Source organism: Enhydra lutris, unplaced genomic scaffold (assembly GCF_002288905.1).
Source record: "Enhydra lutris kenyoni isolate GAN:26980312 unplaced genomic scaffold, ASM228890v2 scaffoldscaffold81, whole genome shotgun sequence".
NCBI lineage: Eukaryota > Metazoa > Chordata > Mammalia > Carnivora > Mustelidae > Enhydra > Enhydra lutris.
Genome location: NW_019154165.1, coordinates 1302876 through 1318125, shown reverse-complemented (window position 1 = coordinate 1318125; position 15250 = coordinate 1302876). Strand labels below are relative to the sequence as shown.

Sequence of the window (15250 nt, the reverse complement as noted above, 5' to 3'; positions counted from 1 at the left end):
CTTCCCCTTTCAAACTCCCACCCAGCCTTTCTCGCTCCACTCAAGCCTCACCTCCTCTAGAAAGCTGCCCCGGTAACGTCAGTTGACGTTCCTCATCCCCCTGCTTCCAAAATTCCTTGGCAGCAAACGTCAGAACCACATAACCGAACATACACGGAGAGTTTTCACGGTGACTTCTTGAGTCTTGGTTTTGTCTCCTCGGGAAGTTGATGACTTATTTAAAACCAGGTGGGAGGTTTTCCCCCTCTTCTGCCACCTACCCCTTCCTTACCTTTCTCATCCTGGGTGCCCAGTGGGTGTCCAGTAAGACTTACTGGCCAATGCCTCCGTGTACCCTGGGCTCTCCAAGGAAAGCCAAGGCCCCAGCACTCTTTCCGGCAGTGAGCTTGGGCTGCGGTGAAGGGCAGAAGCCAGGGGACCAGTTTCTATTGACTTCACTTCTTTCTCTATGGCCACTCAGGCCACAGAATTCGCAGGGTCTTCGGGTAAACCCTCCTTCAAACTGGACTGACCCTTCAGTTAATGGTTGACACTCTCTGTTTACCTTAATGATTGCCAAGAACTATTGCCACACCTCATATGCTTTGCGGCTCAACTGCCTTGGCCCTAAGGGTAGAAGGCAATGGGTGGTGGCATAGGGTTGGAAATGCATTGCTCCATCCCCAGCCAACTTGGGACACAGAGCATCGTGGTCCTGCCATCTGGGGGAAGCAGTCCCTTCCCCTTCCCCTTCACCTTGACTCCAAGATGCCAGGAGGCACCGTCCACGTCTTCTTCTCTCCCCATAGTCGTTATCGTTCTAGAGGCTGAGACCTGGAAGGGATGGCACCCAGGGCAGCAGCCCTCTCTGCAACTCGCCCACACACTGGATCTACCTGTAGCCAGGGGATGGGGGAAGCCCGAGGGCTGTTAAGGAGCCCAGGTCCAGGTTAACCTCCCAGATGGGCTGAACGTGGCCACGTGGGTGACAGTGATGCCTCTGGGACGGGGCAGCAACTCCAGTCTCTGTGATCTGCCTCGGGAAATGCATTGGGAGCTCAGGGGATCAATCCTATTTAATGATTGTGTGTGGGAGGAAGGCGGGGCTGGTTAATGTTTGTCTGGTTCCTCTTGGGCTGTGGGCCATATCTGGCTCGGGCCCTGGGCTCTTTGTCCCTCCCCTGGACTGGGCTGACAGTACCTAGTGGCACAGTGCAGACACGCCTGCAGACATTCCCCAGGAAAGGGCAGCGGCAGCCAGGTGAGGAAGCTGGGGACAGGGGGAGGTGGGCTGGGGAGGGGGAGCTGGTGTGGCATGGGGGGGGCGCAGGGGGCAGAAATGGGGGCTGGGGAGAGGCCTGGGTTTTGTCTTCCCTTGGCCTCAGCATTAAGCCACTTAGGTCCCTTCTGTGCTTCCCTCTGGGTAGAGTGAGACCCCTCCTGCCGAGTGCCAGGCTTGCTCAGCCTCTCTCTGGAGCCTTCGACTGTTACCCTCTTTCCAAGCTCAGAGTGGCTTCTCTTCTCCCCGCCCTTTTTCCCCCAGCTGTGGATTCCCTTCATCCTCACAGGGCTGAATTCCCAGGAAGACTTGAGCCCCCCTCCCCCCATGCCCAGGGTGGCCAAGTTCATCTCTTTAAGACGCTTCCTGCCAGAGATGGTTAGGGTTCGGTGGACCATTGGGCACTGCCAGGTGCTGTGCTCCTTCCCTGACTGGAAGGTAAACCAGGCACGCAACCAGCCTGGGGTTGCGGACGGGTGAACACAAGGCACTCAGCAGGGGCAGAGGGAAGGCTGACGGGGCTGGGATTTGGAAGCGTGGCTTTCCGTTTTCTTGAGGGAGGTAGGCAGACTCAAGCTGAGCCATGAGTAACGAGTGATCTGGAGATCTAAAGGAGGGGAGGCCCCACAGCTGTTTGAAAGTTGTTCCAGCTGTTGGGGACAGCATGGCAGAGCGCACGGACTTAGAAAAGGAGGTGGGGAGAGGAGGCTTTAGACAAGAAGGCTTCAGATGGAGAGACTTCCATTTGAAGATGCAGCAGAGCAATGGGCAAGGGACCCACGCATTGGTGGGGAGCCCCAAAGTTGGGCTCCAGGACTTGCTGACCAGCTGTGTCATAAGTTACTCTGAGCCTCCATGGCCCCATCTGGGAACTGGAGACAACAAGCCACAGCTCACAGGCTTGTTGTGAGGATGGGAGTTAATGAACATCCAGCTCCTGGAACACTATGGGCATTCCATAAATGGTGGCTGTTAGGTTATAATAAAGCCCAAGTAGGGAGCAACAGGAAGTCAGATAGTTGACGGAGGAATAAGAGGGTATAGTCTGCAGAGTAAGGGAGCTTGTCAGTTACCAGTTCCTAGGAAAAGACCATGCCCAAGGGAGGGAAGGAGAAAAGTGGAATGAGCTAGAGTGACCCTGACCCTAGCCTGGTTACAGTATATGTGGCAGGGCAGAGAGGATGAGCAAAGTGCCTGAGGTGTCCTAGGGCCACAGGGTGGAGGCAGGGTGGGGGAAGAGGGGGAGGGCTGGAGAAGTTTGGCCTTGGCCACACCAAACTGATGATGAAGGCAGCCTGAAATTCCGGAAGAAATCCCAAAGAAAGCCCCTTGTCCTTTCCTGGCCAGAGCCTGGTTGTGAAGCCGGGGGGAGGAAGTGTGGAATGCGAGGCTGAACAGAACCTCATCCAGTCCAACTAGGGCCTTCCTCCCAAACCCAAAAAAACACTAGGATTTCCTGTAGTTGGAAGGAGGGACAGGGAAGAGGTGGGGGCAGAAAGAGAGAGAGAGCTGATGAATGGGTATGGGCACACATCTTCTTGTGTGTGCGTGTGTGTGCACATGCCCACGCACGTGAGCATATGTGGAAAGGGGTCGAAGTTCTGAGCTATGGGCCAGGTCTCGGTGAGATGCAGACTAAGGGAGGCTGTCCAAGGTGGTGCAAGGTACAAAGGCTTTGAGGTGAGAAGAAACGAAATCGGAAACCTGACTCTACCATTTCACAGAGTTGCCATTGAATCAAGTTATTTAACGTCTCTGAGCCTCAACTTCCTTGTCTGAAAAATGGGGATATCATTACAGGATGGTTGTGTGGACTAGGTGCGATCTCCAGATCTTAAGCTGTCCTTGGGTGCCTGGGCAATTCAGAATCCGAGGACGAGGCCAGGGCCTGACAGAGCCAGGGGAGTCTTGTCTAATTAAATATGAGAGCATGAGAGCAAAAACAGGTCTGGGGCAATGCAGAGCATATCAATACTTGGACTTTAACCCAAAGTCACAAAGGCGGTTTGGATTTCAAAATCAGGTCCCTCCCCCTGGATGTTTTTAGAATGAAACCCTTGAGGTGCTGATGTTGACATAGGGATAAACTCTCCATCCCAAGGGAAGAGCAAAAACCGAGATCCCAGTGCCCACATGAGGGTGCTTAGGGGCCCCAAAGGGAGCTCACTGGTTACGTCCCAGAGGGCGCAAAATGGGGGTGAAGAGCTCCAAGAGCCTAGAAATTCAGCAGTGGCCAGGCCAAACGAGGAGCACCCCTGCACTGCAGAGAGAACAGCTCGAGTGTGCTCTGGAGTCTGAGGAAACCACAGCAGAAAGGTAAGGCAGGGAAATCGGAACAGATCAGGAGGCAGTGGAAAGCCCTGGGAGGGAAGAAGAGGAAGAGTTACCAGTCCATAGGAAAGAGGAGAAAGGGCTAGAAGAGAATACAAGCCAGGCCAGTTTTGAATCTCTTTGTTTCTAAAAAATACTCACAGACGGGCGACTGGGTGGCTCAGCTAGTGAAGCGCCGGACTCGGTTTCGGCTCAGGTCATGATCTTGGGGTTGTGAGATCAAGCCCCACGTCAGGCTTTGTGCTGGGGGTGGAGCCTGCTTCAGATTCTTTCTCTCTCCCTCTCCCTCTGTATAGCCTGCCACCCGCTGGCCCACACTCTCACTCTCTCTCCCTCTCTCTGTCTCTCAAAAAACGAATAAAAAAATACAAACACTCATAGAAAGAAAGATTATAATTCTAGCCAAGGTGGTCAAGCTTATGGGCAAAAGCATGGGCTCTGGAGTCAGTTCAGCCCGACTCCAGTCCCACTTCCATCACACACTAACTGCATTGATCCGTGTGACCCTTGGACAAGTCCCTTCACCTTTCTTTACCTCAGTTTCCTCTTGGGTGACGCAAGGATTAAAAGCAACACCCACCTCACGGGGTTGTTCTGAGCTTCACAGGAGGTCATCACGTGCAAGGCCTGGCCTCACAGGTGCTCAGTAAATGGTTACTCTTCATAATGTTCCTTGACCACCGGTTTGTGAATCCAACGTGTGTCACCAGATGAGGCATTTCTTTACCGTCAACCACTAGGCCTCCTGCAGCAGCCCTGCCTTCAGAACCCATGGCTGAGCAGAAAGGGCACCCGTGTTCCTACCTCTCCATGCTGGTTTAGGCCCCAGCATGAAATCAGTGAGGCTTTTTTAAAAATTATTATTTTAAGTTAAATGAGAAAAGAAGACCTTGTTCAGAAAAGTACTCTGTGTCCCGTGGACCATCCCTTCATCCCCCGGGTTCTTTCATCCCATTCCCCAACTTTTCCATGGCTAATATCCCCCCCTACAACAGAGAGAAGCACCCCAGTCTTGATGCGGGGCTTCTGCCACCACCACTGCCCTTGTACGGGGACAGGAAATGCCCCACATGTCCCGCAGGTCCAGGCCTGTGTGCTCTCCTCACACCCAGTTCCCTGCTTCCAGCATCATCTACTCGGCTCAACTTAGTGGCAGAAGTGGTGGGAGGTGGGGGAGAGGAGGAGGCCTTCTTTACCTGCACTGCTTAGAGGGGAGTTTCTTCCCTAGAGCTACTGGCAGGCTCAGAAAACCAGGAGGTTACAATGTACTTTTGATGGGGGGGGGCAGGGCAGAACAGCCTGTTCTATCTCCGGACAGATGCCTACGTCAAGGGCAGCACTGGGAAACAAAAAGTGGGACATTGGGTTTGGCAGACCACCCAGTCCCCCGAAACAACATGTTTTCTCTTCCTGATTAGGTGCTTATCTCCCTTGATCATCATCTATGAAACTGGAGCTGAGCTGGGAACTTGTTGCAGGGGGCTTCACTAAGCTCACAATGACGTGGGTATTAAAGATTATTTATTTATTTATTTATTTGACAGAGAGACAGAGAGAGAGAAAGACAGCGAGAGAAGGAACACAAACAGGGTGAATGGGAGAGGGAGAAGCAGGCTCCCTGCTGAGCAGGAAGCCCAATGCCGGGGCTCAATCCCAGGACTCCGGGATCATGACCTGAACCAAAGGCAGACGCTTAACCACTGAGCCACCTAGGCGCCCCTAACCCTGGGTATTAACAACCCATTTATAGATGAGGGAGCAGGCTCAGAGGAGGTCGGGAGCTAGCCCGCGGTTGTGTTAGGCGAACAACCCAGATTCAAACCCAAAAGCGTATGACTCTTCCCTGCCCCATCTTCCAACCTTCTGTTTGCTTGTTAACTTTTCCTTTCTCACTCTGGTTTGTCCTCATCGTGTGCCCACCTGCCACCTGAAGCTCAAGGAGAGATGGTGAGGGTTTGCTCTGTGACACTGGAGCTGGAAAGTACTCAGGGGTCCGCAGCTGCCATGTTTCTTGCGCTCTTGTGGGGAGCATTAACCCTTGCTCTTGTTGTCGTCGTTCTTTTTTTTTTTTTTTTTTTTATGTTATGTTAGTCACCGTACATCATGTAGTGATGTAGTGTTCCATGATTCGTTGTTCTCGTATAATACCCAGTTGTCATTGTTCCTAACGGCTGGCTTGGGTGACACCGGCCGCGAAAAGGATGAAGGGCCGGCCAGGGAAAGAGCCTAAACCTCGGCTTCAGATGCTTGTCTGTCTCATCCTCCTCTAACACTTCTTAGCTTTGTGACCTTGAGTAAGTTACTTAATGTATCTGAGCTTCGGCCTCCTCAGCTGGAAAGACTGGGGTAAAGTCCTTGGAGGCTTGCTGAGTGGGTCCAAAAGAAGAATGTATGGGAAAAAGCTTAACACGGTTTCTGGCTTGAGACATATGAGTGAGCTCACCCATACATACCGTGCAAGGGATCTCAACCAAGGAAAAATCCTGCTGACCCCAAGTTTCTAGTAGAGTCATGGGCGATGGCCTCGGCCCAGAGCCTCCTGGTCCCCTTGGGTCCCCTCTTACATGCACCTGTCTTTGTTCTATCTCGCCCCCACCCCCCACCATGGCCATTCTTCTGGTGGGGCTGTGGGGCGGGTGCGGCGATGGACCGGGCGGGCACAGAACAGGTGGGTGCAGGCTGGGTGTCCGGCGCTGGGACACAAGTGCTCTGTGTGTAGGGTGGGCGGAAGTCAGGGCGTTTGATCTGAATTCTAAAGGGCGTTGTTCAGAGCCCCACAAAGGTCCCATTGTGCAGACACTGGGTATAAAGCAGCATATGACTCCCCAGCACCGGGCGGCGATGAATTGGAACGCAGGCGCGGACCCAGGGACCACTCCCCCTGCACAGACATGAGACCATAGGGGACCTGTCTGGGTGGCCTCAGGGATAGGCGCTCCCCAAGGTAATGGGCTTTGTTGGGCTCGCCCCAGGTCCGGAGCTAAAGAGCTGGGGGATGGGGAGCTAAAGAGAATGGCTGAGGGCAGAACAAAATGGACCTGGTAAAGAAAGGGGCTCTGGAGAGGAAAGAATGTTGGATGAAAGCAAAGAAGGGAGATGGGCTTCAGGGAAGTCAAGTCAAGTGAGGAGGAGGAGGAAGAAGAGGAAGAGGAGGAAGAGGAAGAGGAGAGGCTGGCAAGGGATGTGGGGTGATGAGGAAAGCACTGACCATCCTTCTTCCCTTCCTGTCACTGGCTCTTGGAAGGGGTGACAGGGGTGGCGGGGGTGGGTGTGTGTGTCAAGCCATGTCACGCTGCCCAGCTTTCTGCCCCAGCTTTCTGCCAGCTCGCTTTGTGCCTCATCTTTTGCAGGTGTGAATGAGGCAGGATGAACTGGACCGGTTTGTACACATTGCTCAGTGGCGTGAACCGGCATTCTACCGCCATTGGTCGCATATGGCTGTCGGTCATCTTCATCTTCAGGATCATGGTGCTGGTGGTGGCTGCCGAGAGCGTGTGGGGTGACGAGAAGTCCTCCTTCATCTGCAACACCCTGCAGCCCGGCTGCAACAGCGTCTGCTACGACCACTTCTTCCCCATTTCCCACGTGCGCCTGTGGTCCCTGCAGCTCATCTTGGTGTCCACCCCAGCTCTCCTTGTGGCGATGCACGTGGCTCACCAGCAGCACATAGAAAAGAAGATGCTGCGACTCGAGGGTCACGCGGACCCCCTGCACCTGGAGGAGGTCAAGAGGCACAAGGTCCACATCTCAGGGACGCTGTGGTGGACCTATGTCATCAGCGTGGTCTTCCGGCTAATGTTTGAGGCCGCCTTCATGTATGTCTTCTACCTGCTCTACCCCGGCTACGCCATGGTGCGGCTGGTCAAGTGTGAGGCCTACCCCTGCCCCAACACGGTGGACTGCTTTGTGTCCCGGCCCACCGAGAAAACCGTCTTCACGGTCTTCATGCTGGCCGCCTCGGGCATCTGCATCATCCTCAACGTGGCCGAGGTGGTGTACCTCATCATCCGGGCCTGTGCCCGCCGAGCCCAGCGCCGCTCCAATCCGCCCTCCCGCAAGGGCTCGGGCTTCGGCCACCGCCTCTCACCTGAGTACAAGCAGAATGAGATCAACAAGCTGCTGAGCGAGCAGGATGGCTCCCTGAAAGACATACTGCGCCGCAGCCCCGGCACTGGGGCTGGGCTGGCTGAGAAGAGCGACCGCTGCTCGGCCTGCTGATGCCGCACACAAGGCAACCTCCCCTCCTGCACCCCTCCCCCTATCCCCCATCCCCCTGCCCCTGGCCCTGCCCCTCCTTCTCCCCTGCCAGGTGTGGGCCTCTGCCTGCTAGGGACTGCAGATCAGATCAATGGAAATCTCCCTTTCCTCCCTGGTTTCCCGTCCTCCACCCCCACACCCCCACCCCCGCCTTGTGTCTGGGGGGCCAGAGGGGTGGGGAGCCCGAGGCCGGCCAGGCCAGTGCTCAAGGGTGGGGTGAGGGGGCAGGGGGTGGCTCTTCTTGTCTGTACCCCCTTTCCACTTCCCTCTCCCTCTTCCTGGGGCCACTGGGGGACAAGAGATATGATGCTCTGACAGCATCTCCAATTATGAAACTAATCTTAACCCCGTGTTGTCAGATACCCTATTTCTGGAGTCACATCAGCAGGGAGGGACGTGGGCAAGTAGAATGGAAGGAGGGTGCTCTGGACATGTGGGTGGAGAAGAGAGGGTAGTCAAGGCGAGAAAAGGAGGAACAGCACTTTGCTGGCCACAAGGAGGAGGAGGACAGTCTGGGATGGAGGAATTAGGGAGGGAGGAGCAGGCAGATAAGTTGGAGTGGGGGTTGGTTAGGACCGCCTTTGCCTCTCATTCCCAAGGCCTCTCTGTGCCTGAAATGTTACACATTAAACAGGATTTTACAGTAAACGAAGAGGTGGCTTGTGTGTTTGTCAAGTTCTTTCTCCCGCAACCTCTGACCTCCCCCTGGATGAGCTGGCCTTGAATTTTTGCTGATCTAGAAAGCAATGCGCAACAGAAGTAGTGAGACCCTGAGCCGTTCTTGCCTCTTTTTTTTTTTTTTTTTTTTTTTTTTTTTGCCGGGGGTGGGGGGTTGGTTTGGTTTGGGTTTGGCTTTTGGTTTGGGGAGGGCTTAAATTTTTTTTACTCACAGCTTTATGGGCACCAGGTGCCCTGAACCCCTTCCTTTTCTCTTATTTTTTTCATCCATTCTAAGTATAGTTTATGGAGTGTTCATAAGTGCGTGCAGTTTTGTAAACACGGCCGCAATATATTATAAAACATTTACATTACCTCAAGAGGTTTCCTTGGGCCCCTTCCTCTGATTTGAAAAACATTAAAATGGCAACTCCATCTGGACAGACAGGAAATGATAGAGAGATTTTGCAAGTCGGAGAAGGTAGCACGTGTTCCCTGGGTGAGGGCCCCTTTCCCGAGCTCTTGGGAGAAATAGCCCCCTTCCTCCCTTGAAACTCAGGTGCTCACTGCCGCCATAAGCCACCTGCTGGACTGCACTGGGACTCTGACCCCTCTACCTGGATTGGACACAGCCCCCAATTCTACTCTCGTCCCCAGTTGCCTTACCTCAGGTATCAATGCCTCCCATCCCAGAGATGTTTCCAAACGCAGGTCAGACCTTTCATGGTGGGGGGGCATCTCTCCTCACTCCCAAGCAGCAGGTAGCCTCCCCACCCTCTGGCAGCTATAATGGGAAAAGCCCCAAGCTGGGACTTGACCAAGCTGTGTTCAAGTCCTAGCTCCATCACTTAGGAGTAAGACATTTGCTTTCCCAAGCCTCAGTTTCCCTGTGAGCAAAAAAAGGCAGGCCCATTACTCCGTTGAGTTCCCTTTAGCACTCTGGGCTTCTGGGATTCCTAAGAGGCTTCCCCAGATTCACAGGGGTTTCCCCATCTCAGAGTCACTGCCCTCACCAGGGAGCCATCAGAGTAAAAGATTCCCCACCCCCACCTCCAGCAAGTTTCTTGCCTCAGTTCCCCTACCTTTTAACAGAAAAAATGGTTTGCCACTCCCTGTCAGAGTACCATGACTCTGTGTGACAAGTGCATCAGAAAGGAAGAGAGAATCAGGCATTTTCTCTTATCAGAATCGTTCTCCTCTAGAAACAGTCTTTCCCCTTCAGACAGAAAGCAGGGAATGTTTCCTGATTTGAGGAGGTTTCTCCTTTAGCAAAGAGAGAGTAAGCCTTTCCCCCCACCCTCGGCAATTCCTGAGAGACAGCTTCCCCTTTTCTTGAGAGAGATTGCTTTTCTGAAAAAGAAAAAAAAAGTCCTTTCTCTTTAGAAAGCGACACCATATCCTGTGAGAAGAGAGGTTCCCCACCCCCAGGTCTCCCACAGTGGGAGAGATTCCTTTTCTTATCAAAATCCTACCCTCCCCCCCCAACACACACCAGAGCACAAGGAACAGAGAGCATCTCTTCTCTGTCCAGAAGGCCACCAGGAAAAAGATTTTCTCTTTAAAAATGTCCTGCTGGTGGGGCGCCTGGGTGGCTCAGTGGGTTAAGCCTCTGCCTTCAGCTCAGGTCATGATCTCAGGGTCCTGGGATCGAGCCCCGCATCAGGCTCTCTGCTCAGCAGGGAGCCTGCTTCTCCCTCTCTCTCTGCCTGCCTCTCTGCCTACTTGTGATCTCTCTCTGTCAAATAAATAAATAAAATCTTTAAAAAAAAATGTCCTGCTGGTTCCACACAAGAGCCTCCTGCCCTCCACACGTGGAGAACCACGCAATCCATCACCACCTCAACTACCTAGTTTCTCTTCAAATGATTCTGTGAGAACCTCCCTTTGGAAAGAGGCTCCAACTCCAGATCAAGGCTTTCCTCTCAAGGGGGCAGTGGTGGGACAATAAAGCCACCATCCAGCTCTACAGCCAAAGAGAGGACACTTACCCTTGTGTCCTGGGAACCAGATGGGAGCAAGCCAAAGGACCCTGGGGGAGCTGTGCACAGTGTTGCAGGGAGGGAGGAGGGCCTGTCTGGCTAACCCAGGACTGGTTCTTTGATCTGAGGCTTGTCACAAGAGTGTAGTTTATAAGGGAGAAGCAGGAGGCGAGCACACATAAGGCTTGCCACACAGACAGTCCAACTATGGAATGACCTTGGTGGCAGTGGCCAAGAAGGCTTTGCGATACAGAGACCGGGGTTGCCCTTGATGAGCTCTGTCCCCCTGGGACACATGATAACCTACCTACCCCGAGTCTCGGTTTCTCCATCTGCAGTGTAAGGTGGTTAATGCCCTCTCTCTACCTCTCCTTTCCCAGAGCTTTTTTGAGAAGCAACTCAGGTGCGTTCCAAAGCTGGTTAGAAACTGCAAAGTAAGGTAAGACACCCTCCGAAGCACAGAGGCCACAGCCTGAAGTCCTGCTAGAACTCGCAGTGAGCCAGAAAGGAGTGAGGCTGGTGCCTCGAGACTGAGGCACGTGGGGCTGAACTTGGGGATAATAGGGTTGGCTGCCCCCGGGAGCAGACAGCAGCCCAAAGAGCAAGGTCAGAGAGATGTTGCATATTCAAGGGATTTGATGGGGGCCCAGAAAGGCTGAGTAACAGGAGCTTCTTATGCACTCTGTCTCTGGGTCCTGGTGATTTTAGGGGCATTTGTGGTCTTTTAGAGGCATCCGTGTGCAGAGATACTAGGAGCTGGGGGCAAGGAGAAGAGGCAGCTCCTGGGTGAGGGGAGTGGCTCCCTTTAATAGTCAAGGCCCCGAAACCGGATTGGGATTTCAATGCAGGCGGCAGCCTCCACAGAGAATTGGCATGGCAACCACGAACTGATTCAGATGCCCAATCAGATTGCCTGGGTGCACGCGGTGGTGTCTAGAGGGGAGTGCTTGCTCCCTTTCCTGAGTCCACAATATGCAAAGGTCAGACATGACCTATGGTACACAGGGGCCGTAAAGGCTCACCACTGTGGATCCCCTCTGTTTCCTGGACGAAGCCAGGCCGAACCCGTCAGGTGGGGGAAGGGATCGTGGCTTTCTAGGCAGGGGGGAATAAGATGGGCACAGGACACACAGGCAGGATAGCTGAAAGGGTGCGATGCTGTCTTGAGTGAGACAGTGAGACGGATAATTTACTGTGGAGGGCTGGAGGAGTGGAACGGCTAGAGGGGAGACGGGAAAGAGAAACTATGACCAGCTTGTGATGGGCTTTGGGTCTCCCTGTAAAAGGTTGAGACTGTCCTACCAGAGGTGGAAAGCACTAAGGGTTTTGAGTAGAAGAGTGCTGCCCTCAGATTTGTGGCTTGGGAGCTGACTCTGGCAGCCACACGGAGAGCAGACTGGGGATGGGAAAGACGAGAGGCAGAATGGCCAGTTATGGAGCTGTTGCAACGGCCCAAATGGGGCCTGTGCGACTAGGACAGTGGCAGAAGGAATGAGAGGAGACAGATGTGAGACACACTTTGGGTGCAGAATCTACATATGACTTAACGTCTGAGCGTGGGGAGATGGAGGACCAGAGATGACTTGGAGGTTTCCTTCTCCTTCCTTGACTGCCAGACTCCTAATCATTCAAGACTCAGCTCCAATGTCATCTCCTGTATGAAGGTTTCATCTCTCTTCTCCCCTTCCCGTGTCCCCCACCGAATCCCCTAGAGGGAGTAAGACCTCCCCTCATTCTGAATTCCTGCCGTATGTTGCAGTGCATATTGATAAGAGTACTTCTCGGATTGTATGGAAATTTGTTATGTAACCTTAACACGTAGTAGTTGCTTAGCCTGTTGAATTAAGGGCAGTAGGGAAGTGGAGACAGGCATGCGCAAATGTTTGGAGTCTAGAAAAAGTAGGGTGTGTTCAGTGTGACTAGAGCAGAGAATACATGGGATGGGGTGGGGGTCGTAGCAGGAGGTGAGACTGGCAAAGTAGGTTGGGGCCGGTCCATGAGGGGTAGCATGTTCACACCTAGAAGTGTGCACAGGTGTTTAGACTCTGTGCTATCACTTGTAGGGACCTTAACTTGGGTTCCTTAACTTCGACTGACTGGCAATTTGGTACTCATATAGACAGACTGTGAGGATATCAAGGAGATCCAGGTCAGGGCAGCCCTTGGCAAAAATAGATGCATTAAGGGCAATGATGACCTATGGAAGAAAGAGCAGAATGATCCGACTATGGACCTCATGGAGAAAGGGTAATTTACACAGGATGGTTCTCCACTTCTTTTTTTTTTTTTAAGTTTATTTTAAGTAGTCTCTGCACCCAGCATGGGGATTGAACTCACTACCCCAAGAAAGAGTCATGTGCTCCTCCGACTGAACCAGCCAGATGCTCCAGCATGGCCCGCCATCTCAACCATCAGTGTAGCACAGTATAAAGTCAGTATAGCACAGTGACTTAAAAGCATGCTCCACTCCTTACATGTGTGACTTTAACCAAGTTACTTGGCCTCTCTGTAGCTCGGTTTCCTCACTGATAAAACAGTAGTAGTAATAGTACCTGTATCAAAGGGCTGGAGTGGGGATTAGATGTAATAATTGTATGTGAAGCACTTAGAACAGTGCCTAGTCGATAGTAAGTTCTTTTTAAAAAAAAATAATGTATTTATTTGAGTAAGAGAGAAAGAGAGACAGAGGTGAGCATGAGTAGGGGAAGAAAAGAGGGAGAGGGACAAGCAGGCTCCACACTGAATGCACAACACTACGTGGGGCTCGATCCCACAACCCTGAGATCATGACCTGAGGTGAAACCAAGAGTCGGACACTTAACCAACTGAGCCACCCAGGTGCCCAATAGTAAGTTCTATACAAGTGTGTAACATTGTTATTTCATCTCACTACCTGTGCCATCCTTCAACTACAGTTGACTCCTGAAGGACGCGAGTAGAGACACTGATCCCCTGCACAGTGGAACATCTATGTATAACTTTTGACTCCCCCAAAATTTAACTACTAATAGCCTACTGTGAACTGGAGACCTTACCATAACATAGTGGATTAACACATATTATATTATATACTGCATTCTTTTTTTTAAACTATATTTATTCTTTCCATTTTTCATTTGAAGTTTTCATTACATACATTCAATTGTTCAAATCTGACATTTTTTTTAAGATTTTACTTATTTATTTGACAGAGAGATCACAAGTAGGCAGAGATGTAGGCAGAGAGAGAGGAGGAAGCAGGCTCCCTGCTGAGCAGAGAGCCCGATGCGGGGCTCGATGCAGGGCTCAATCCCAGGACCCTGGGATCATGACCTGAGCTAAAGGCAGACGCTTAATCCACTGAGCCACCCAGGTGCCCCTATATACTGCATTCTTACAATAAAGTAAGCTAGAGAAAAGAGAATGTTGTTAAGAAAATCATAAGGAAGAGAAAATACATTACAGTACTATGCTGTATTTATTGAAAAAAAATCCACATATAAGTAGACCCATGCATGCGACTCAGACCTGTGCTGTTCAAGGGTCAAGTGTATTCACTCACACTCTCAGATACTGAGCTAAACTCTGTCTCACCAAAGTAACATGCTTCATTTTTTTTTACTTTTACATTCAACTTTATTATTTCCCCCCACTGGGGTGTGTGTGTGTGTGTGTGTGCGCTCGCGTGCACGAGCGCGCATGCATGCGTCTATTTATTGATGTATAATTAACATACTGTGTTTCGGGTATACAATAGACCAATTCAACAATTCTATACATTTCTCAATGGTCATCAAGATAAATGTACTCTTGGGACACACGGGGAGCTCAGTCGGGTTAAGGGTCTGCCTTCGGCTCAGGTCATGATCTCAGGGTCCTGGGGTCGAGTCCCACATGGGGCTCCTTGCTCTGTGGGAAGCCTGCTTCTCCCTCTTCCCCTCCCCATGCGTGTACTCTCTCTTTCTCAAATAAATAAATAAATAAATCTTTTTAAAAAAAGATAATGTATTCTTAATCCCCTTTATCTGTTTCTCCACCTGCCACCCTCCCACACACCTCCCTTCTGGAAACCACCAGTTTCTTCTCAATATTTGAGTCTATTTTTCTGTTTGTTTCCTTTGTCTTTGTTTATTTGTTTTCTTTCTTAAATTCTACATGCAAGTGAAATCATAAGGTATTCGTCTTTCTCTGACTGACATATAATTTCACATTATACCTTCTAGGTCTGTCTCTGCTGTCACAAATGCAAGATCTCATGGTTTTCTTTATGGTTGAGTAATATTCCTGTGTGTGTGTGTGTGTGTGTGTGTGTGTGTGTGTGACATCTTTATCCATTCATCTTTTGGTGGACATTTGGATGCTTCTGTATCTTGACTATTATAAATAATGCTGTAATAAGCATAGGAGTGCATATATCTTTTTGAAATGATATATCCAATAAGGGCTTAATATCTAAAATATATAAAGAACTTATAAAACCCCAAACCAGGAAAACTCCAAATAATCTGGGTAAAATGGGCAGGGGACCCAAATGGATATCTTTCCAAAGAAGACATACAGATGGCCAACAGACACGTGAAAAGATGTTCAACATCACTGATCCTCAGGGAAATACAAATCAAAATCACCATGAGATATCGCCTTACAACTGTCAGAATAGGCAAAATCAAAAACACAAGAAATAACACGTCTTGGGGGAGGATGTGGAGAAAAAGGAACCTTCAGGCACTGTTGGTGGTAATAGCAATTGGTACAGCCACTGTGGAAAACACTATGGAGGTTCCTAAAA

At 51.3% G+C, this 15250-nt stretch overlaps 1 protein-coding gene across 2 annotated transcripts; it reads left to right on the top strand.

Moving 5' to 3' along the window:
* Positions 1 to 1121: 1121 nt before the first annotated feature.
* Positions 1122 to 8494, top strand: LOC111161032 (gap junction protein beta 1). Of its 2 annotated transcripts, XM_022524481.1 has the most exons (3): positions 1122 to 1240; positions 6940 to 7820; positions 8391 to 8494. In XM_022524481.1, exon 2 carries the CDS (start codon positions 6956 to 6958, stop codon positions 7805 to 7807), a length of 852 nt encoding a protein of 283 aa, XP_022380189.1. In that variant the 5' UTR covers positions 1122 to 1240; positions 6940 to 6955; the 3' UTR covers positions 7808 to 7820; positions 8391 to 8494. The 2 variants fall into 2 exon arrangements, with proteins under 2 accessions (XP_022380189.1, XP_022380190.1); XM_022524482.1 differs by lacking the exon at positions 8391 to 8494 and having other exon boundaries at positions 6940 to 8174.
* The last annotated feature ends 6756 nt before the right edge of the window (positions 8495 to 15250 follow it).

Coding starts and splice junctions, on each gene's coding strand:
- LOC111161032 (XM_022524481.1), top strand. CDS start 6,956: ATGAACTGGACCGGTTTGTACACATTGCTCAGTGGCGTGAACCGGCAT.